This window comes from Nerophis ophidion, linkage group LG22, assembly GCF_033978795.1.
Source record: "Nerophis ophidion isolate RoL-2023_Sa linkage group LG22, RoL_Noph_v1.0, whole genome shotgun sequence".
In the NCBI taxonomy this organism is placed as follows: domain Eukaryota; kingdom Metazoa; phylum Chordata; class Actinopteri; order Syngnathiformes; family Syngnathidae; genus Nerophis; species Nerophis ophidion.
In genome coordinates this window covers 16,070,073-16,095,500 of record NC_084632.1, presented here as the reverse complement: position 1 = coordinate 16,095,500, position 25,428 = coordinate 16,070,073, and the positions used below count along the sequence as shown (strand labels likewise).

At 38.2% G+C, this 25,428-nt stretch overlaps 1 protein-coding gene across 10 annotated transcripts in view; it reads left to right on the top strand.

The window, feature by feature from the left end:
- ptprsa (protein tyrosine phosphatase receptor type Sa) overlaps nucleotides 1-24,503 on the top strand; it is a 701,781-nt gene extending 677,278 nt beyond the window's left edge. For all 10 annotated transcript variants that reach the window (XM_061883335.1, XM_061883337.1, XM_061883336.1 and 7 more), the window contains 2 exons: nucleotides 10,621-10,756; nucleotides 18,482-24,503. In XM_061883335.1, coding sequence (XP_061739319.1) covers nucleotides 10,621-10,756; nucleotides 18,482-18,550 — 205 coding nt within the window. In that variant the 3' untranslated portion in view covers nucleotides 18,551-24,503. The remainder of the gene's footprint in view (nucleotides 1-10,620; nucleotides 10,757-18,481) is intronic.
- Nucleotides 24,504-25,428: the final 925 nt, after the last annotated feature.

Here is a 25,428-nt window from a genome sequence, read left to right as displayed (position 1 = left end):
GGTAGACCCTGGACAAATCGCCACGTCATCACACACCACACCTGCGGTCTGTTATGGTCTTGGTCAAGTGGGGATGACCCCAGGATGCAGAGACGGGAGACAAGGTGGAATTAAAAAAAATAAAAAATTTAATTAGACAAAAAGGGCTAACTAAGGGCGATGGGGCAGAAACGCACACCATGAAATCTGAACAGAATAGGTTCCTCAGAGGTCGGCAGGAGAAAGGGCCAGGGCACACAGAGCAGGGAAAGAGTCCGACAAAAGTAATCCTTTTACCTCAGGGGGACTAGGAAATAAACACACAGGAGGTTAGGGAATTCAGGACATCCATTTCCTACCGCTTATTCCCTTCTGGGGTCACAGGGCGCGCTGGTGCCTATCTCTGCTACAATCGGGCGGAAGGCGGTGCACAAGTCGCCACCGCATCACAGGGCCAAATTCAGGACAAAGTAGCAAAAACATACCAGGTCTGGTGAAGCAGGTGCATGCGAGAGAGGAGTTCTGGATACAATAACCGGCGAGGCCAAGCTGACAGTGACAAGCCGGTGTGCTAATTGCGAGCAGGTGTGCCTCAAGGCTTGCAAGGTCCGCCCCTCGCCGAGGACAAATCACTAAAAGCACAGGTGCAGACAAAGGAGAAGGCAGGAAAACACTAAAAACACAACATGGTCCTCTCCAAGGTGTCTCATTGTCCCATTGGGTTGAGTTTTTCCTTGCCCTAATGTGGGATCTGAACCGAGGATGTCGTTGTGGCTTGTGCAGCCCTTTGAGACATTCGTGATTTAGGGCTACATAAATAAACATTGATTGATTGATCACAGGGCTAACACGGATAGACATGCAAGTGCATAATCAGATGGGATTATACGCGATTAATCAAAATTCGAAAGTGTGGCTAACATGATAAAAAAAAAAAAAATTAATTAGTCAGTATTGCCTTTATAAAAAAAATATTTTTACACATATATATGCTTCAAACTCTCAGTGAAATCTTGAAAACAGGCTTAGTCCAACTTCTCATGACGGCATGTTGATGATCAAACACACAACACAATGACTCATTTTGTCGCTGTCACATAAACATGTTTTACTTGGGAAAATACGTTATCCCCCCGGCCCCCATTACTGTCCCACTGGCGCCATGACATCATCAAACATAGCCTCACCTTCCACCATGTTCTGAAGCACTGATGTCACCACCATCTCAACTGGGAGTTGTCAGAAATGCCAAGGAAGGTCTGGTCCACTTTGACTTATTCCTCCCATTACAGTGGTGGGCAGCCAAATGTAGACTCTGAATTAAAACATAACATTTAACATCCAAAAGATGAATAAATTTAGAATATTTGCTTTGGTCCTCAGAATAGCATTCCTACGAAATCCACTGATGCCTTCAAAGAGTGCTTGTACTAAGAAAAGTATGTTTTGATCTTGTTTCTTTGGAAATGTCACTAAAGTTAAGGTAGAAATGTACTGTTAGAGAAGGAAACACTTTTAAGAAAGAGTTGTTTTCTATAATTAACAAGTTAACGCATGTGATAAATCACAAAAAAATGTTGCATTAATAATGTATAAATGCAAATAAATCATGCTATTTATTTTACCTTGACAGCGGCGGGTGGTGTATACAGTAGGTAAGGAATTCATATGGCCCCGTTCCTGAGTGGTTCTTGTGGTGGTTGGGGGGGGGATGTAATCATTTTGCAATGCAGTCTGCAGAAAATGATGGAAAGCGCCACTCTACATAGCAACTGACGCTGTGGTCAAATTTGGAATTGTCACAAAACGCATTTTGAGGGGGAACCCCACTTTTTGGGAATTTTGTGTGACGCTTGCTGGGCATAGTGATGCCGGATACGTCGGGCAAGAACACAGCGTATGGTTAGAAATGAAGATTTACTAAACTAATAAACAGACAATGAAACAGAAACACTGGCACAAGGGCACAAAAGGCAAAACAAAAGTTACTAGCATGAGAGCTAGGAATAAATAAAGGCATAGCGCGAAAGCTAGCGAGTATAAACATATATATATATATATATATGTGTGTATATATATATATATACGGGGGCAGAGGGGTTAGTGCGTCTGCCTCACAATACGAAGGTCCTGCAGTCCTGGGTTCAAATCCAGGCTCGGGATCTTTCTGTGTGGAGTTTGCATGTCCTCCCCGTGAATGCGTGGGTTCCCTCCGGGTACTCCGGCTTCCTCCCACTTCCAAAGACATGCACCTGGGGATAGGTTGATTGGCAACACTAAATTGGCCCTAGTGTGTGAATGTTGTCTGTCTATCTGTGTTGGCCCTGCGATGAGGTGGCGACTTGTCCAGGGTGTACCCCGCCTTCCGCCCGATTGTAGCTGAGATAGGCGCCAGCGCCCCCCGTGACCCCAAAAAGGGAATAAGCGGTAGAAAATGGATGGATGGATATATATATATATATATATATATATATATATATATATAGATATAGATATATATATATATATATATATATATATATATATATATATATATATATATATATATATATATAAAAGCAGTCGTCACTTGTTGCGTAATGCAAATTAGGATCCGAGAGTGAATGAACAGAAAGGGCTGGCTTAAATAAGGCAGTAATCAGCAAAAACAGGTGTGCGTCGAAAGCAAGGGGCAGGTGAAAACTAATGAGCAATAATGGTGACAGAAGAAACACAGGAAATAAGGAAGTCAAAAAACCGAACGTGGTATAAAAAGGAACAAAGCTACAATATGGTATGATCCGGGCATCGGATCATAAAATTTTGCATATCGTTCACAAACATCATGAAAGACATGACAGATGGAGTTTTTTTAATACAATCTAAATACTAAATAAAAGTCTGCCTACAGCGGAGCCAATGGGAGCTTCACTATTCCGCCCATAAAATCGTATGAATAACCATTCAAAAATCGCCATTTACATTTCGTGACTTGAATATTAACCAAGTATTAGTGATATTGTTATAAACGCTAACGCAGACAAAGTATTGATAGTGGCGCTGTTATCACTTCCTGTGTGCCGATGTTTACATCAGCTACGTCCTCGTTTCCCTGCTGCCAGTAAGTTTATTGTAGATCATAAATCATGCATCTAACCTGGACAGAAGGGGGCTGAGAATGTAATCTGACCAGTTGGGACACTTTGACAGCCATTTAAGACCTGGAACTGGTGAGGACGACACGCAAAGCACTCGCAAATCCATCCATCGTCATCCATCCATCCATCCATTCATTCATCCATCCATCCATCCATCCATCTTCTTCCGCTTAACCCAGGTCGGGTCACGGGGGCAGCAGCCTAAGCAGGGAAGCCCAGACTTCCCTCTCCCCAGCCACTTCGTCCAGCTCTTCCCGGGGGGATCCCGAGGCTTTCCCAGGCCAGCCAGGAGATATAGTTTTCCCAACGTGTCCTGGGTCTTCCCCGTGGCCTTCTACCGGTTGGACGTGCCCGAACACCAGGGAGGCATTTAGGTGGCATTCTGACCAGATGCCCGAACCACTTCATCCGGCTCCTTTCGATGTGGAGGAGCAGTGGCTTTACTTTGAGTTCCTCCCGGACGGCAGAGCTTCTCACCCTATCTCTAAGGGAGAGCCCCGCCACCCGGCGGAGGAAACTTGTACCCGTGATCTTGTCCTTTCGGTCATGACCCAAAGCTCATGACCATAGGTGAGGATGGAAACATAGATCGACCGGTAAATTGAGAGCTTTGCCTTCCGGCTCAGCTCTTTCTTCACCACAACAGATCGATATAGCGTCCGCATTACTGAAGATGCCGCACTGATCCACCTGTCAACCTCACGATCCAACCTCACTCGTGAACAAGACTCCACGGTACTTAAACTCCTCCACTTGGGGCGAGATCTCCTCCCCAACCCGGAGATGGCACTCCACCCTTTTCCGGGCGAGAACCATAGACTGGGACTTGGAGGTGCTGATTCCCTTTCATCGTCATGTCTTTCATAATGATTGTGAACGATAGGCAATATTACCCAAAAAGGTGCAGTTCCCCTTTAAGATATTCAACATCTGGCGACTAAAGTGGACAATGTGGCTCGGACGATAGAGCGGCCGTGCCAGCAAATTCAGGGTTCCAGGTTTGATTCTAGCTTCCACCCTCCTAGTCACGGCCGCTAAGTTTTGGGCAAGACATTTCACCCACCTGGCTCCCAGTGGCACCTACACCCGTGTATGGATGTGCAGGACTCCCCTGAAAAGGACATTTTTAAACTCAACGAGACTTTACTGGGTATATAAAGGTAAAAAATTAAAACAAATACAAACTGTCACGTTTCCTGTGTCAGGTAGACCGCGACAAATGGGCATCATATGAATCTCCTTCCTACTGTACGGTCTGCGATAAGGAGGATACAAACTTCCTTCCATCCATTTCTACCGCTTGTCCCTTTTGGGGTCGCGGGGGGTGCTGAAGCCTATCTCAGCTGCATTCGGGCAGAAGGTGGGCTACACCCTGGACAAGTTGCCACCTCATCGCAGGGCCAACACAGATAGTTTTAAAAAATAGATTCTTGAAATAATAAAAATGTTTTGGTAAAATGACGACTTAATTTAGAATAAATAGAAACGGGGGTTTCTTATTTTTCAGCCCCCCATGTGTTTGGATGACAAGATTAGTTTCCTCTTCCAGGCTTTTATTGAAATGGCCGTCCTCTTTCTCTCTTACTCGCCACCTTCCTCATCTGTCATCCTGATTTTCTCGTTCCTAATCCTCCCCTCTACTCTCTCGCTTCTTTTCTCTCATTCTCTCCACCATCCTTTATTCCCCCCCAGCCCGCGTCCTTCCGTCTAACAGACCCACGTGCGTTTTGTCATTAATTGCCTGATTACTCGCCGTCAATGGAGGGGGGGGGGGATCCAAATCCTCTCGGCCCGGCCTTTCAGATTTGGAGAGCGGCTGCTCCCGGTGAGAGAGGAGCACTAGGAAAAAGGAGTTTAAGAGTCCATGTGACAAAGCTGTGACCGACTCCCTGGAAGCGGCTTTGGGTGGGCTAAGAGATACAGCTGGAAAGAATGCGGTGGGCGGGGGGAGGTGAATGGTGTGTGTGTGGTCCTTGGATGGGTCGACTCGGAACAACTGGGTTTAAAATCATTAAGGTTGTTTTTTTTTTTTACTCTATAGTTTAGTTTTATTTTAGTCTTTATTTAAAGGGACAATGCACCGAAACATTAAACTCAAAGACAAATATGTTCTGTAGCAGATTATAGCTAAACAGCTAATTTCCATCTGCAGTTCCTGGCTACCTAATTTAAAGGCCTACTGAAATTAGATGTTCTTATTTAAATAGGGATAGCAGGTCCATTCTATGTGTCATACTTGATCATTTCACGGTATTGCCATATTTTTTAGTAGAGAACATCAACGATAAAGTTTGAAACTTTTGGTCGCTAATAAAAAAGCCTTAACTGTACCGGAAGCAGCAGAAGATGTGCGCGTGACATCACGGGTTGTAGGGTTCATCACATCCTCACATTGTTTATAATCATAGCCACCAGTAGCAAGTGCTATTTGGACCGAGAAAGCGACGAGTTCCCCATTAATTTGAGCGAGGATGAAAGATTCGTGGATGAGGAAAGTTAGAGTGAAGAACTAGAAAAAGAAAAAAAAGGCGACGGCAGTGGGAGCGATTCAGATGTTATTAGACACCTTTACTAGGATAATTCTGGAAAATCCCTTAACTGCATATTGTGTTAATAATGTTTTAGTGAGATTATAAAGTCATACCTGAAAGTCGGATGGCTGCGGTGAACGCCAGTCTCTCTGAGAGAAGCCAATGGAGGAGCCAAGATCACAGCTGCCTTTTTGACAGCTGCAGGAGGAGGTCACATAATTCACTCAAGTCTCTGGTAAGAGCCGACTTAATATCACAATTTTCCCATCCAAAAACTTGCTGGTTGACGTAGAGAAACATGTTCGCTTGACCGCTCTGTGTTAAAGCTTCACAACAAACAAAGAAACACCTGCTGTGTTTCGGTGCTAAAGGCAGCTGCAATCCACCGCTTTCCACCAACAGCATTCTTCTTTATAGTCTCCATTATTTTCTACCGCTTATTCCCTTTGGGGTCGCGGGGGGCGCTGGTGCCTATCTCAGCTACAATCGGGCGGAAGGCGGGGTACACCCTGGACAAGTCGCCACCTCATCGCAGGGCCAACACAGATAGACAGACAACATTCACACTCACATTCACACACTAGGGCCAATTTTAGTGTTGCCAATCAACCTATCCCCAGGTGCATGTCTTTGGAAGTGGGAGGAAGCCGGAGTACCCGGAGGGAACCCACGCATTCACGGGGAGAACATGCAAACTCCACACAGAAAGATCCCGGGCCTGGATTTGCACCCAGGACTGCAGGAAATTTGTATTGTGAGGCAGACGCACTAACCCCTCTACCACTGTGAAGACCTTAGTCTCCATTATTAATCTAACAAATTGCAAAAAATTCAGCAACACAGATGTCCAAATTACTGTGTAATTATGTGATGAAAAGAGACGACTTTTAACCGTAACTGGGGCTGAGCTAATATGTCCGCTACAACCTGAGACGTCACAAACACACGTCATCCTTCCATGACGTTTTCAACAAGAAACTCCGCGGGAAATTTCAAATTGTAATTTAGTAAACTAAACCGGCCGTATTGGCATGTGTTGCAATGTTAATATTTCATCATTGATATATAAACTATCAGACTGCGTGGTCGGTAGTAGTGGGTTTCAGTAGGCCTGTAAAGGGATACAAAAATCATGCAATAAAATTATTACAATAAAATCATACCATATCACCTAATCAAATTAAGAAAAGTCATAAAATGCCCTTTCATGGACACATACTTTAATATACAATACAACCACACCTCATTTACATTATCACACAAAGACAATACATGCTCTTGTTCACATTTGTCATCATTTGTAAAAACAACCATGATTTTAACACACACATCTCACAATTTACAACCAAAATGCTCTCATGGATTAATATAATACACATTAAGTTGATCCGTCAAACATAGTGCCCACCTTATTGACCGCGTGAGTCTTAGTGTTCTCTCCCTCACACACTTCCCCCCGCAGTCATCACTTCCGCCGGTCGTTCATCTAAAATAGCTCTGGAGTTTGAAGGAAGCACAAATAAAACTGTTGTCATATCAATTATTGTTCCATCGGTGACGTGGAAGTCCTCTCACAGCAAAGCTGCTTAGAGAAGCAGCTTTCAAGTATTCCGAGGTTCCACTTAAGGATCTCCACTCGACTCCCAGAGAGCCGCGGCGACTGCAAAAGATGGTGGGAAAATAACTCGGAAATATTTTTTTGTCGCCGATCACTGTGACCTTGCTTCGTGATTGAGAACAAAATATGGCATCCAGTCAGTTTGATTCGACATTATGGGGACAAAAAGTCCTGACTGCCGATGGAACATGTGACCACTTCTTGATGTTTTTATTACACAATGAATTTTTATACAGTGAATTTTGAACGGGCTTCACGGTGGCAGAGGGGTTAGTGCGTCTGCCTCACAATAAGAAGGTCCTGAGTAGTCCTGGGTTCAATCCCGGGCTCGGGATCTTTCTGTGTGGAGTTTGCATGTTCTCCCCGTGAATGCGTGGGTTCCCTCCGGGTACTCCGGCTTCCTCCCACTTCCAAAGACATGCACCTGGGGATAATAATAATAATAATAGATTTTATTTGTAAAAAAGCACTTTACGTTGAGCAAACAACTTCAAAGTGCCACAGTGTAAAAGAAAAGAAGTAATAATAATAATATTAAAAAGATAATAAAAATAAATAAAATATAAAACTAGAAACAGCCCTATAGCTAGAACCAGCATGCATGTCTATAAAAAGGCTTTATAAAAAGATGGGTTTTTAAGCCTTTTTAAAACGCATCCACAGTCTGAGGTGCCCTCGGGTGGTCAGGGAGAGCGTTCCACAGACTGGGGGCAGACTGGGATAGGTTGATTGGCAACACTAAATTGGCCCTAGTGTGTGAATGTGAGTGTGAATGTTGTCTGTCTGTCGGTGTTGGCCCTGCGATGAGGTGGCGACTTGTCCAGGGTGTACACCGCCTTCCGCCCGATTGTAGCTGAGATAGGCACCAGCGCCCCCCGCGACCCCACAGGGAATAAGCGGTAGGAAATGGATGGATGAATTTTGAACATTATTTTTTTTCACTGAATTTTTACGCACACATTTTGCTAACAATTTTGTATTTCAATAAAATTGTCAGCATAATTTGATGTAAAAAACAATGTTTTATTCACGCAAAAAATTAAGATAGAAAAATTCAGTGTCAAAAAAAGCTTTTGTTATAAAAACAAACATTAACCTCTATTGTTCTCCTGTTAGTGTTGACAAAACTAATTTACCAACTACAGTAATTGTTTATTTAATTCCATAATAATTATACCTTGACATTTACGTTATGTAGTTATGTATATATATATATATATATATATATATATATATATATATATATATATATATATATATATATATATATATATATATATACACATATACACATACATGCACGTTAGGTCAGGAAAATAACGTATATATATATATATATATATATTTACACATACATACACGTTAGGTCAGGAAAAAACAAAGGCTATATCATCCCTACATTTTTTATATAAAATAAACGTAAGCAGTTTATATATATATATATATATATATATATATATATATATATATATATATATATATATCCATCCATCTTCTTCCGTTTATCCGAGGTCGTGTCGCGGGGGCAGCAGCCTAAGCAGGGAAGCCCAGACTTCCCTCTCCCCAGCCACTTCGTCTAGCTCCTCCCGGGGATCCCGAGGCGTTCCCAGGCCAGCCAGGAGACATAGTCTTCCCAACGTGTCCTGGGTCTCCCCCGTGTCCTCCTACCGGTTGGACGTGCCCTAAACACCTATATATATATATATATATATATATATATATATATATATATATATATATATATATATATATATATACACACACATATATATATATTAGACACGCATATATATATATACATATACACATATATACATCTATATATATATATATATATACATACACACACGTATATATATATATATATATATATGTGTGTATATATATATATATATATATACATATATATTATTTTTCTTAATTTATTTACTACTGCCATTATTATTATGATTATCATACTATTTTAATTTTACTCCTTTTTTTCAATTTTTATTCTTTTGGGTTACTCACGACAGGTAGGTAGGTGGGGTGGGATCGTGGGACCGCCAAAAATCTAAAAATGTACAGTAAACTTTGCTGTTTTTAATTTCTGTACGTACTGTATTACATTGAATTGTCTCTACTCAATTTTTATTTTATTTTATTTTATTTTTTTAATGTCCACTGCAGAGGACGGTTATTCCCAGAAAGATATAATGACTAATTGTATGATATTATTTATGTTTGACACATTTTGGGCATTTTCAATGAGTTACCCAATATAGCATTGACAAAAGTGTAAATTAGCAATTACAGTTATTATACTTCATTTACTGTAATAAGTGCAAAATATCCTCCTGGCATCTTGTGTCCTCTACAGTGGACATTTGCTGTTGGTTTATTTCGAACTAGCATCCAATTACAATATGATACAGCACATATTTCCAACTCCTCATTACAGCGTGCCAGAAAAGGAGTAGGAGGAAGCAAAGCTTATTTATGTATTATATCCTACCCCTTTTCATATCATAGCCGTTTTTAACATATTTGTCTCTACTCAATTTGTAACTATTAATACATGAATAAACAGACAAATGAGTAAGTAAATGATTATTAAATATTCTCATAAATATATAGTTAAGTAATTAATGCTTCACATTATGAGCTGAGTAAGATGATTTCATTTTTAAATATTTTTTACTTTGTCATTGTTTTTTTTATTGGGGTTTTTTTTGTCAGAGTTAAAAAAAAAAAAAAAGCAACATAATAATGCAAAACACGAATATCCACAAGAAGCCATTTCTGGGGACGCTGTACTAAAGGCCGCCACCGACTAAATCGGGGTCCTAAGCGGAATTTTATTTGGAGCCAAGGCCGCTAACCTCCGACATCCTTTTTTTTATCAATGTGAAGTGTTTTTTTATACTATTTCACTCACACTTGAATTTTATTTTGATGCATTATTTGGACTAAAACAATTTCATAGGAAAGAATTTGTTCAATATTTTTTTTAATGCCAACGTTTGATATCAAAACATAAAATTGCAAATTTTTCCTGCAGGGATCGAACCCAGTATTTTTGTTAAATAGATAATTATATACCCAATGTTACCTTGCAAGGTGTGTGCAATAATGCTGCGCACCAAGGAGGACAATAACAATGTTGAGGGAAATATCCTATTGTTTTCTTATCAGGGACGCAGCAGGAAGGAGCTGGGGTGACATTTACATAAAATGTCATCTGAAGCGCCATGTTATTCTTATTAGATATTTTACGGGGTCCTCTTCACTCTAAATTCGATACACAGTATAGTGAGGGGTTATTTTTTCGTATGTCAGTTCTCCATATTAATTCACTTGGGTGTTTTGCTTTCAGCGCTGGTGTGGGAAGGTCGGGTGTCTTCATCACCCTCAGCATCGTCCTGGAGCGAATGCGTTACGAAGGTGTGGTCGATATCTTCCAGACGGTGAAGATGCTCCGGACACAGAGGCCAGCTATGGTCCAAACTGAGGTCAGAGTTCACGCTCACAACATGCCCCGGACCCCACAAAATTAATCCTGCATTAATAGCTTTATTTTACATATTATGTTACATATATGTATTTTATGAATCGTATTTTACTGTACATGTTATTTGTTTCCATTTAATTTTCCCCCAAAATGTTTAATATTTTTTAATAATCAGGATGCGCGATCGATCAGCATCGGCCAATTTCCATGCAAAAGTACACTCAATGCCAATTAATGGCTGTCAGTGCGGATTAAAAAAGTCGATACTCGCACACTGATACTTTATTTTTGATCCACCCCGCTGACGTAGAAGATAGTAGCTGAATAATAATTATTTTTTCACTCAATTGTCAATTTTTACAAATATTATTATCACTGGAGGACAAAGCTTTACATGTCACAGGAGAAGACAGGCTAATCGCTAAGATAATTTGAAACAGAAGGAGAAATTTGTGCTTAGTGAAGTTGAAGAAGTGTGGATGGAAGCACGATACAGCAGAAAGTCAGCAGATATTACAAGGAAATTAACAAGTAGATTATCAGGAGTCGAGAGATAAAATTATATAAATATAATGGCCGGTGTGTTGTTGCAAAAGCGTACACATAAGCGGAGGGTGGAGCCATCTATCCGTGGTGTTGATACCAAGAGTAGTATCAGTACATAACCCAGTGGTTCTTAACCTGGGTTCGATCGAACCTGAGGGGTTCGGTGAGTCGGCCTCAGGGGTTCGGCGGAGGTCAAGACACACCCGACTCATCGTGTAAATACAAACTTTTCCCTATCGGCGTATCATGGATACCCCCCAAAAAATGTTCCCTCTAATTTTCCATCTGATTTGCAGGTGTGTAATTTGTTGTGAGTTCATGCACTGTGTTGGTTTTGTTCTTTGAACAAGATGATGTTAATGCACGGTTCATTTTGTACACCAGTAAAAAAAAAAACAGATAACTTTATCTTGAATTTGAAAGAAAAACACATTTTATTTTTCACTAAAGAAGGGTTCGGGGAATGCCTATATCAGACCCGGGCATATTAAGACCCAGGGGCCACATGCGGCCCGTTAGGTTTTTCAATCTGGCCTGCCGGACATTCCCAAATAATTTTTTTTAGATCTTCAAGATGTAAAGTGTAGCTGCCATTGTGGAGTGCAGTCATGTTTTCTAAAGACCGTAAGTCTTCAACTATACCAGGGGTGTCAAACTCAAATACAGAGTGGGCCAAAATTTAAAACTGAACAAAGCCGCGGGCCAAGGTTAAACAAATTAACCTTTTCATAGAGACCCAAACAAGTATTGCATTGAATATTGAACAAGCAAAGCTTATATTGATTTATAGTGACGTGCAAAATCGAGTTTCAAATAATAATAAAAATAATATTTAAAACATATCAATGGCATATCAATTAAAATTTAACTAAAAAATTTTCCACAGGCTAATAAGACATTTGAAAATAAAATAACAATAATGAATGAATCAAACATTCGAGCCTTGAAGTAGCAAGAGAAAGTGCATGAATAAAACGTTAATTATTGCTCAGTTTGCTACACTGCTTTGCTTTAACACTGAATATGGAACAAGCAACGCTTATATAACTTAATAGTGCAAAATCAACTTTCGAAAAACAAACTAAAAAACATCAATGTTATATTTAATAACATTGAAATAAAAAATGTAATGCCTCTTTTCTATTTGCAGCCTTCTGAGGTAAATATCAACATTAACTTTTTCCACAGGCTAATACATTTGAAAATTAAATAACAATGAGGTGGGCAAGGTTGGGGGGGGGAAGAGTTAGTGCTGCAAGGGGTTCAGTTCTGGGTATTTGTTCTGTTGTGTTACGGTGCGGATGTTATCCCGAAATGTGTTTGTCATTCTTGTTTGGTGTGGGTTCACAGTGTGGCGCGTATTTGTAACAGTGTTAAAGTTGTTTATACGGCAACCCTCAGTGTGACCTGTATGGCTGTTGACCAAGTATGCATTGCATTCACTTATGTGTGTGTACAAGCCACATATATTATGTGACTCAGCCGGTAGGCTGTTTGTATGGAGGGACAGCGGACTTGACGACAGGTTGTAGAGAACGTTAAAGGCAATGCCTAAATGGCACGCCCCCAAAATTGTTGTCTGAGTGGAATTCGGCAGAAAATCGGGAGGGTTGGCAAGTATGAGTATTAGCGGTGAATGTGGTGTTAGAGCGGAACTGCCGCTGTATAATACCGGCGGGCCAGCTCTAATGTTAAGTTGACATTGCCTCAAGGGCCAAAGGAAATTACACGGCGGGCCAAATTTGACCCACGGGCCAGAGTTTGACACCCGTGGACTATACTAAGTATTTAATTGGTTGAAATCTGCAATTTTGCATAATATTTTAGTGACTAGTGTTGTCCCGATGCCAACATTATTTTCATATTTTTCAATATTTTTCTAAATAAAGGGGACCCGAAAAAAATTCATTATTGGCTTTATTTTAACAAAAGATCTAAGGGTGTGGCGGACCGGTACTTTTCAGAGGCGGTAGGGTACCAAATATGATTCGATAGTATCGTGGTACTATACTAATACCCGTATACCGTACAACCCTACTAGTTACTATGGTAATCTACGTCACAGCAGTTCAGACGAGGCACCAAGCAGTGTGGGTGGGGAGCGTTTCCACAGTCTTTCCAGTGCCTGAAATGTGGGTGTCCGGGACAGATGCAGAAGGAGATTTTTAGATGAAAGTTCTAAAGTTTAGTGATTTATCAGATATATCGGATTGTAGATGCTTTTTTTTACCCTCAGCGTCCATATTTCGCTGTTGCATTTTTGTTGCATTTGGCTTGATTGTAAAATGTCGATGGAGAGGGGGTGTGATGTTCATATGTTGCCAATATTCAGGGTTTTATCGTTCACAGAAAAATTTAAAATTCCATTCCACTTTAAGGCGGTCTGTCATAAAATTTTTAGCCTTCAATCAGACTTTATTGTGAGGTTTTATTTTAGTTTCCCCAAAAATAGATATACCGGCCCCCAGACACATTTTTTTCTCTAAATTTGGCCCCCGAAATTTGAAAATCCAAGAAAATATTTCAAAGACTTGGTCTTCACTTGTTTAAATAAATTCATTTATTTTTTTTACTTTGCTTCTTATAACTTTCAAAAAAATCAATATTAGATAAAAATTACATCCTTAAAATTGATTTTCGGATTTTTAAAACACATATACCTTTTTACCTTTTAAATTCCTTCCTCTTCTTTCCTGACAATTTAAATCAATGTTCAAGAAAATTATTTTTTTTTATTGTAAAGAATAATAAATACATTTTAATTAAATTCTTCATTTTAGCTTCTGTTTTTTTTGATGAAGAATATTTGTGAAATATGTCTTCAAACTTATTATGATTAAAATTCAAAAAAATTATTCTGGCAAATCTGGAAAATCTGTAGAATCAAATTTAAATCTTATTTCAATGTCTTTTGAATTTCTTTAAAAATTTTTGTTCTGTAAAATCTAGAAGAAATAATGATTTGTCTTTGTTAGAAATATAGCTTGGTCCAATTTGTTATATATTCTAACAAAGTGCGGATTGGATTTTAACCTATTTAAAACATGTCATCAAAATTCTAAAAATAATCTTAATCAGGAAAAATTACTAATGATTTCTTTTTTAAATTTTTTCAAAAAGATTCGAATTAGCTAGTTTTTCTCTTCTTTTTTTCGGTTGAATTTTAAATTTTAAAGAGTCGAAATTGAAGATAAACTATGTTTCAAAATTTAACTTTTCATTTTTTTTCTTGTTTTCACCTCTTTTAAACCGTTCATTTAAGTGTTTTTTTTTTCATCAAAAAACCTTCTGTAAAAGGAAAAAAAATGTACGACCGAATGACAGACAGAAATACCCATTTTTTATATATATATATATATATATATATATGTAGATTTATTTATTAAAGGTAAATTGAGCAAATTGGCTATTTCTGGCAATTTATTTAAGTGTGTATCAAACTGGTAGCCCTTCGCATTAATCAGTACCCACGAAGTAGCTCTTGGTTTCCAAAAGGTTGGTGACCCCTGCTGTAGACGTTCAAACAGTGAGCGAACTCCTCCAAAAGATGGCGCCGTAACACAAATAATAACACACCGTTTCCTTGTCAGTGTTGAATACAAAACATTGTGGTTGTTAGCGAAGAAAAGTCCATAAAATAAGCCGCTGGGTTCAAAGTGTGGGGAAAAAAGTAGCGGCTTATAGTCCGGAAAATATAGTATTTGCATAGCTTTAATGACGTTCATACGTGGAATATAATCCTTTACTTATACTGTACACTTTAGTTACCTGGCCTTAAAAATGCTAAAGACCAGTGGTGTGGTTACCATGGCGACGCCTCATTAGTTTTTACAGCTTTTAGTACAACTTCTCCGCTAGCGAAAAGGATCAGAAAGTGTTTATTTCACGATAACCCGATGACACAACAGTTTTCGTCTGCGTTTCAGACAAACATTCATTAGCACGTCGTCTTCCGTCGCTGCCTGAGTTCGTGTTCAACACACCTTTGCTCGCAAACAGATTATTAACTATCCAAATATGCGACATAAAAGAGTTATGGCCTCCGCGGGGCGTCTAATTAAACAACCCCTAACACGGCGCCGCCTCATACCGCCGCACTCTGAACCAGCGGGGGGGAGAGTTCGCTCTAGAGGCAGTTTGACGGCGTCTCATGAAACGGGAAGTGCGGACGGTTTTCAAACGGTTCTTCACGAAGGAGCGCGCTCGCTTCAAACCTGGGACCAATCCCCCCCCTGACTTTGTCTGAAGGCGGCCCCGATTCGAACTCGCAATTAAACAACCTGGGCTTTGAAAAACGTTTAAAAATAAAAATAAAAAAGACTTTTGCTATTAATCAATCCTACAAAATAATACACAATACTACCATAATAATGCAATTCCAAACCTAAACCCGACCCAGCAACATTCAGAATAGCAATCAACAGCGCAATTGAGAGGACACACAAATGTGACACAAAACAATCCAAAAGTAGTCAAACAAAAATTAATAATATCAACAATAGTATCAACATTAATGTGAATTCCAACATAGCAGTGATTAGAAATCCCTCATTGACATTATCATCACAATAAAAACATTTTAAAAAAAGTTAAAAGATAAAATTCCAATTATAGTCACACACACACACTGGGTGTGGTGAAATTATCCTCTGCATTTGACCCATCCCCTTGTTCACCCCCTGGGAGGTGAGGGGAGCAGTGAGCAGCAGCGGTGGCCGCGCTCGGGAATCATTTTTGGTGATTTAACCCCCAATTCCAACACTTGATGCTGAGTGCCAAGCGGGGAGGCAACGGGTCTCATTGTTATAGTCTTTGGTATGACTCGGCCGGGATTTGAACTCACGACCTTCCAGTCCCAGGGCAGGTTCTCCAACCACAAATCCACTGATCACCACTTGCCTCGCAGCTCCTAACTTGACAACACATTGTGACCAATATTTTCCATAAAGATAAAATAAGTCATATTTTAGGTTCATTTAATAGTTAAAACAAATAATGGAGCCGATATTCCAATATATGACTCATTGTTATCCAAGCTAAATACAGTTTTTTTCTACCTGACATTTTTTATCTTTATTTTCGGTAACACTTTAGTGTCGGGAACACATTCTAAGTAACAAAGACTTAACACTAGGGGAACATATAAAGGTTAGGTTTAGTAATAAGCAATCATTTTGAGGTTATTGACTCTTAGTTAATGGCTTACTGGTTGTATAATTAGGCCATGCAGAATAAGGCATTAATAAGTATTTAATAATGACTAATTAAGAGCCAATTTGTGACTAATTTGCATGTTATTAAGCAACTAATTAATGGTGAATATGTTCCCCATACTAAAGTGTTACCCCATGCAGAACAAGATATTGATAAGTTCTGAATGACTAATTAAGAGCCAATGTTACTAATTTGAATGTTTATAAGCAACTCATTAATGGTGAATATGTTCCCCTATGCGGAAAAAGGCATAAATAAGTACTTAATAATGACTAATTAAGAGCCAATGTGTGACTAATTTGCATGTTAATAAGCAACTTATTAATGGTGAATATGTGTTCCCCATACTAAAGGTTTACCCCATGCAGAATAATGCATTAATAAGTACTTAATGACTAATTAGGAGCCAATATGTTACTAATTTGAATGTTTATAAGCAACTCATTAATGGTGAATATGTTCCCCTATGCGGAAAAAGGCATAAATAAGTACTTAATTATGACTAATTAAGAGCCAATGTTTTACTAATTTGCATGTTATTAAGCAACAAATTAATGGTGAATATTTTCTCCATACTAAAGTGTTACCCCATGCAGAATAAGGCATTAATAAATACTTAATAATGACTAATTAAGAGCCAATATGTTAGTAATTTGCATGTTAATAAGAAACTAATTAATGGTGAATATGTGTTCTCAATACTAAAGTGCTGCCCCATACAGAACAAGGTATTAATGATTACTTAATGACTAGTTAAGAGCCAATTGTTACTAATTTTTATGTTAATAAGAAACTAATTAATGGTGAATATGTTCCCCATATTAAAGTTTTACCCCATGCTGAATAAGGCATTAATAAGTACTTAATAATGACTAATTAGGAGCCAATATGTGACTAATGTGCATGTTATTAAGCAACAAATTAATGGTGAATATGTTACCCATACTAAAGTATTACCACATGCAGAATAAGTCATTATAAGTACTTAATGACTAATTAGAAACCAATATGTTACTAATTTGCCTGTTAATAAGCAGATGGTGAATATGTTCCCCATACTAAAGTGTTACCCCATGCAGAATAAAGTACTTAATAACTAATTAGGAGCCAATATTTTACTAATTTGCATGTTATTAATCAACAAATTAATGGTGAGTAGTTTCCCCATACTAAAGTGTTGCCCCATGCAGAATAAGTCATTAATGAGTACTTAATAATGACTAATTAAGAGTCAATATGTTACTAATTTGCATGTTAATAAGCAACTAATTAATGGTGAATATGTGTTCCCAATACTAAAGTGTTACCACATACAGAACAAGGTACTTAATGACTATTTAAGAGTCAGTTGTTACAAATGTTTATGTTTATCGGAAACTAATTAATGGTGAATATTTTCCCCATACTAAAGTGTTACCCCATGCAGAATTAGGCATAAATAAGTACTTAATAATGACTTATTAGTAGCCAATATGTTACTAATTTGCATGTTAATCAGCAACTAATTAATAGAGTATGTTCCTTATACTAAAGTGTTACCCCATGCAGAATAAGGCATAAATAAGTACTTAATAATGACTAATTAATAGCCAATATGTTACTAAATTGCATGTTAATAAGCAACTAATTAATGGTGAATGTGTTCCCCATACTAAAGTGTTACCCCATGCAGAATAAGGCATAATAAGTACTTAATAATGACTAATTAATAGCCAATATGTGACTAATTTGCATGTTATTAAGCAACATATTAATGGTGAATGTGTTCCCCATACTAAAGTGTTACTCCATGCAGAATAAGGCATTAGTAAGTACTTAATAATGACTAATTAAGAGTCAATATGTTACTGATTTGCATGTTAATGAGCAACTAATTAACGGTGAATATGTTACTAAAATGTTAGCATATTTGATGTTTTTGCAGTATTTCTGATATTATGTGTCCCCACCCCCCCTCTCCCGACAGGACGAGTACCAGTTCTGCTATCACGCCGCTCTGGAGTACTTAGGAAGCTTTGATCACTATGCAACGTAAAAAGCCATCCCGTCCCGCCCCCCACCCCCTCCCCCCGACACCCCGGTCCCCATGAGTCCCGTCACCCCCGCCTCGCCCCCCCCGACCCAACAGTCTCCTGAGCCATAGAAACTTGAATTTCGAAGCAAGCCGTCGTCGCACAACAACTGCTTAGTCAGGACGCGTCACACACCAAGATACCGTTGTAGATCTTTTAAAACCCACCCGATACTCCCGTCTTGAGAAGATCCTGAGGCTCGAGCTGCGCGGGGGGGGAGGGGGGGAATATCCAAGCGTCGGACCGCTTACCTTACCTCAAGTGTTTCCGGACATCGTAAAACATCCACGCCGAACGAGAGCGGACTTCACCAGTAGGGCTTCTTTCCCCACACATTTTCTGCGACGTTCGGAGAGACGACCGACGCGGTGGCTGCCCGGACGAACGCTCCAACTCAAAGAAGACCACGACTGATGCCACATATCTTCAAGATGGCTTCTCCGGTCAACCGGAACAAGAAAATAAGGTTGGTGGACTGGTGACCATGCCCGACATTTTTTTTTGTGCGTGTGTGTGTTGTTTTTTTTTCGTTTAACCACGTTTGCGATTGGGAAGCGGGGCGAAGACGCGCCACCAAGCCTTCTTCGGTGTACAGCAGTGACCAACGCTCTCGGTGAACATTTTCAATTTCTGTCCAAGGCTGAATGAACATGCTGCTTCTCTCGCCTGTGCTGTAGCTCGCTGTTCTCAGAACACGGTCATTCCCCAACTTCACTTTTAGATGCGCTCGGTCCTCATTTTGTCCGATTTAGGGGGGCGGGAGGTAAAAAAAAACAAAATCCGAAGCTTTGGTTTGGGCTCTCCGTGTTGTTGATGACGTCTGCGGAGCATGTTAGCTCAAGATGCAGGGAGGAGGATCATCTTGCACATCGGGGAGATACAGAACTGAAACCACACGGACACGGGTGTTTCCGGAATGTTCTCTGCTCCTTAAAAAGCTGCCTTTTGGTCAATTCGGAGCGGACTGGAGAGTTTCAAAATCATATAAGTGAAGTGAATTATATTTATATAGCGCTTTTCTCGAGTCACTCAAAGCGCTTTACATAGTGAAACCCAATATCTAAGTTACATTGGCACTGGGAGCAAGTGGGTGAAGTGTCTTGCCCAAGGACACCACGGCAGTGACTAAGATGGTGAAAGTGGGAATCGAACCTGGAACTCTCGAATCCAATCCAATTCACTTTATTTATATAGCACATTTAAACAACAATAACGTTTCCAAAGTGCTGCACAGCCATGTTAAAAACAATATTAAAAAAACAATATTATGCTCCACCCATGATTGAATAAAAACAAAAAAATAAATAAATATAAAACCAATATGAAAAAAACAATATAAAAACAAATATGATTAAAAACTATTTTAAAGGGTAAAATCAATTAAAACAGTAAAATAGAAATCAAAGTTGCTGGCACGGCCACTCTACCAACCGAGCTAAGCACATTTAAACTAAAATGTTTCCAAAGTGCTGCACAACAATATTTAAAAAAATATTCCAATATTATCCTTAGCTCCACCAATGACTGAATAAAAACAAAAAAAACTAATAAATATAAAATCACTGTAAAAACAATATAAAAATAAATATGATTAAAACCAATTAAAACAATACATAGAATAGATTAGATGCAATTAATTAGAATTGCAATTCTGACTTGTATCGATTTTATTTTATTGATTGTAGAAAACTGTTCATGGATTTAGAGTCAAGATCAATTAAAATCACAATTCAGACTGGTATCGATTTTTTCTTTTCTTTCTATTGATTCTAGAAAACTTGTAATTGATTTAGAATTGAGATGAATTACAATCACAATTCGGACTTGAGTCGTTTTTATTGTTATTTTTTTAATAATGACAAAAACAACCGTTAATTTAATATCTAGGTTAATTAAAATCACATATTCGGACTTGTTTTGGATTTTTTATTTATTTTTCTATTGATTCCGAGAAAACTTTTCATTGATTTTGGAATTGCCATGAATTAGAATCACAATTTGGACTAGCATCGATAATTTTTTTTTCTATTGATTCTACAAAAGGTTAGTTTATTTCGAATTAAGATGAATTACAATTGCGATTTGGACTTTTATCTCTTTTTTTTAATTTTTTATATTGATTCTAGAAAATTATTTTCTAGAATCGAGATGAATTAGAATCACAATTCGGCCTTGAGTCCTTTTTTTTTTATAAAAAAAATGTTTTTATTTCAAATCTAAATTAATTTAAATAACAATTCACACTTGCATCGATTATTTATTTACTTTTTTTCATTCTAGAAAACTATTTTCTATAATCGAGATGAATTAGGATTACAATTCGGACTTTATTCCCTTTTTTTTTTAAACTCGAAAAAATCTGTTAATTTGCAATCTAAATTAATTAAAATCACATTTTGGACTTGCATCGATTATTTATTTACTTTTTTATTGATTCTAGAAAACTATTTTCTAGAATCGAGATGAATTAGAATCACAATTCGGTCTTTAGTCCTTTCTTTTCAAATTCGAAAAAATCTGTTAATTTAGAATCTTAATTAATTAAAATCACAAATTCGGACTTGAATCGATTATTTACTTTTTTATTGATTCTAGAAAACTATTTTCTAGAATCGAGATGAATTAGAATTACAATTCGAACTTCAGTCCTTTTTTTTTAAATTACAAAGAAATGTTAATTTAGAATCTAAATGAATTGAAATCACAATTCGGACTTGCATCGATTATTTACTTTTTTATTGATTCTAGAAAACTATTTCTAGAATCGAGATTAACTAGAATTACAATTCGGATTTAAGTCCTTTTTTTAAATTAGAAAGAAATGTTAATTTAGAATCTAAATTAATTAAAATCACATTTCGGACTTGCATCGATTATTTATTTACTTTTTTTATTGATTCTAGGAAACTATTCTCTAGAATCGAGATGAATCAGAACTACAATTCGGACTTTAGTCCTTTTTTTTTAATTAGAAAAAATCTGTTAATTTAGAATCTAAATTAAAATCACAATTCGGACTTGCATCGATTATTTATTTACTTTTTTATTGATTCTAGAAAACTGTTTGCTAGAATCAAGATGAATTAAAATCACAATTTGGCCTTGAGTCCCTTTTGTTTTTAATTTAAAAAAAATTCAATTTCAAATCTAAATGATTCAAAATTACAATTCGGACTTGCATCGATTATTTATTTACTTTTTTATTGATTCTAGAAAACTCTTTTCTAGAATCGAGATGAATTAGAATTACAATTCGACTTTAGTCCTTTTTTTAAGTTAGAAAAAATGTGTTCATTTGGAATCTAAATTAAAATTACAATTCGGAGTTGCATCGATTATTTATTTACATTTTTATTGATTCTAGAAAACTATTTTCTAGAATCGAGATGAATTAGAATTACAATTCGACTTTAGTCCTTTTTTTAAGTTAGAAAAAATGTTTTCATTTGGAATCTAAATTAAAATTACAATTCGGACTTGCATCGATTATTTATTTACTTTTTTATTGATTCTAGAAAACTATTTGCTAGAATCGAGATGAATTTAAATCACAATTCTGCCTTGAGTCCCTTTTGTTTTTAATTTAAAAAAATGTCCATTTCAAATCTAAATGACTTAAAATCACAATTCACACTTGCATCGATTATTTATTTACTTTTTTATTGATTCTAGAAAACTATTTTCTAGAAATGAGATGAATTAGAATTACAATTTTAGTCCTTTTTTTACGTTAGAAAAAATGTTTTCATTTGGAATCTAAATTAAAATTACAATTTGGACTTGCATCGATTATTTATTTACTTTTTTATTGATTCTAGAAAACTTGTCATTAGAATAACGATGCCACCAAGTCCCCCTTTTTTGGAGCTCCTGATTGGCCAAAAGTCACATGGCAGCTGGTGAATGTGTTTGTTTGTCAGTTGATTTTTGGAACACACCCAGGAGGAGGAAACTTGTGCAACTATCCGTGTTCGTGTGGAAAATAGACCCGCCCTAAAAAAAAACAAATAAAAAAGAAAAAAAACACCTGAAAGTTGCATTTGCCGCACAAATGTAAAAGAAGATCAAAATCAGCGGCTTTTATTGTTTGCAGTCATCCAGGCTTTGGTACGTGTTTTTTTTTTTTTTTTGGGGGGGATTGTGTGAAAGTTTCTGATATGCGCACAAAAAAAAGAAGAAAAACAAGCCGAGATGGACGGGATTGTGTGTGTGTCATCTTTTTTCTATATTTCCAAAAACGCCTTATTGTTACTGTAACACGATGAAGACATTAATGTTGTATTATGATGATTTATTTTGCTTTACATAATTTCTTTTTGGAACAGAGGTGTTGTATGGCTTTTTTTTTTTTAACAACAGCAAGAAGAGAAGTGCTTATTTGCTCACATTATGTTCAAATACATTCTATTTTTTCACCGTAGAGCTCCGTATAACGTGTGTGTGTGTGTGTGTGTGTGTGTGTGTATGTACACACACACACACACACACTTACAGATATTTAACTATAAAAATATATCCAAACTTAGTTTCAATATTTTCTCATTTTATTCCCGGCCCTTTGCTTATGTTTAGAGATATAATACTTTCTTTTTCTTTTTTCTTTTTTTTATATTTCTAATTTTAGCATTTTATATTTGTAACACTTTAGTCTGGCCCGCTCTGCTCCTCATCCTGGTTCCGATGAGGACTTTTTAAAAAAAACTAACTTTGTAGACATGAGTATTGGTTTTATTAGTAGCAGCCTCGCAGTAACCGGTCCGCAGATGATCTAACAACTCAAAAATGATATTATATTTTTGTCTTTACCTGTATCGGCGCGATTTGACATGCTATACTTTGTATGATCATGTACAGACTGTATAACCCCCTTTTTTTAAAAGAAAATCTATATGTACTTTTTTTTTTTCAATTTTTTTTACACTTGTATTACTTTCCAACATACTGTGGTAATTCATTTTTTGGGGTCAGAAATACACAACAATCTACATGTAAATAAACAAATATATAGATTATATGTATTTGTAAATCATTTCACCCTGAAGATCTCAAACGGTACAAAAGATTTACACATCGCCAACTTGTTCTTCTGGAAAGAACATGTACAGTAGGGAAGGGATTCATATGACCCCATTCCTGAGGTCTTGTGTGAGAGGAAGAGGCTGCTGAAAATGATGGAAAGCGGCACTCTATATAGCAACTGTGGTAAATGTTGGAATTGCCACAAAACACATTTCAAGATATTCAACACTCTACTGCTGTCTGGCGGCTAAAGTGGAGAGTGCACCCCCCCCTCCCACCCAATTCGTCACATTTCATGTATCTGGTAAACCGCGGCGAATGGGGCTGTAGAAATCCCCTCCCTACTGTCAAAAATACTGCTACTTTTTGCCTTTTTTTTTGGTATTTTTTGTTGTTTCCCCTTTGCAAAAAGACAAAGTTTCCATTCATGAGGTCATAAAAAAAGAATTTTGATTCTCGTCAAATTTTCCTCGCAAAATGGATGCAAACGACGACGCCACGGGAATGGCGTGAAACAAGTCCGGGGGGTGGGGGGACACAGACACAACTGAAAACATTTTGGGAATAAGTTGGGACATGTTTCATGGAGAAAGACAAGAATCCTCTTTGGAGGCTTTGTGGGAGCGCTGATTGCCAAAAAGGGAGTCTTTGGAAAGCTCGGACATTTCCTGCTCGGCGCCGACACCTGCCGCCAGTGGTTGGAAAGCGTGGCAGAGAAAACCACTAACAAGGACGAAAAGAGCGCAGAGACTACATAACGACCGAATGAACACAAACGAGCTTTCATTTGTTTGAGGGCTGTCACTTTCAAACTGTTACATCCAACTGGTTGCTTTAAAGCCACTGTGTATGTAGATATGTTGACTTTGTATTAAAGAAATGTTGTCTGAAAAAAAAGCTGCCAATTGTGCCTTCTTTTTTTTTTTGGAGTCCAGCAGATGGAGGATGACCTTATGAAACCGCAACAGTGTCAATACAGGTAGTGAGTGTGCCTTACGATCACTACTTAGCGTTAGTTAATTACTGGTAGGTATGCGTTTGTAACAGACGCCATCGAGTGTGGCCATGTGATAGTCTATCCATCCATCCATTTTCTACCGCTTGTCCCTTTTGAGGTTGCGGGGGGGTGCTGGAGCCTATTTCCGCTGCATTCAGGCGGAAGGCGGGGTACACCCTGGACAAGTCGCCACCTCATCGCAGGGCCAACACAGATAGACAGACAACAATCACATTTACATTCAGTCAAGGGGAGAACATGCAAACTCCACACAGAAAAATCTCGATTGATATTCTAAAATTCGGTGGGTGTGGCTTAAATTTGGTGACCACAGATGAGGCGCTAGCTGTCCAAAGTCGGAACCCAAGGGATTAAACAACTTTGACACTGTTACAAACATGCGGCACACTGTGAACCCACACCAAACAAGAATGACAAACACATTTTGGGAGAACATCCGCACCATGACACAACATAAACACAACAAAACAAATACCCCAGGCTTCACGGTGGCAGAGGGGTTAGTGCGTCTGCCTCACAATACGAAGGTCCTGCAGTCCTGGGTTCAAATCCAGGCTCACGATCTTTCTGTGTGGAGTTTGCATGTCCTCCCCGTGAATGCGTGGGTTCCCTCCGGGTACTCCGGCTTCCTCCCACTTCCAAAGACATGCACCTGGGGATAGGTTGATTGGCAACACTAAATTGGCCCTAGTGTGTGAATGTGAGTGTGAATGTTGTCTGTCTATCTGTGTTGGCCCTGCGATGAGGTGGCGACTTGTCAAGGGTGTACCCCGCCTTCCGCCCGATTGTAGCTGAGATAGGCGC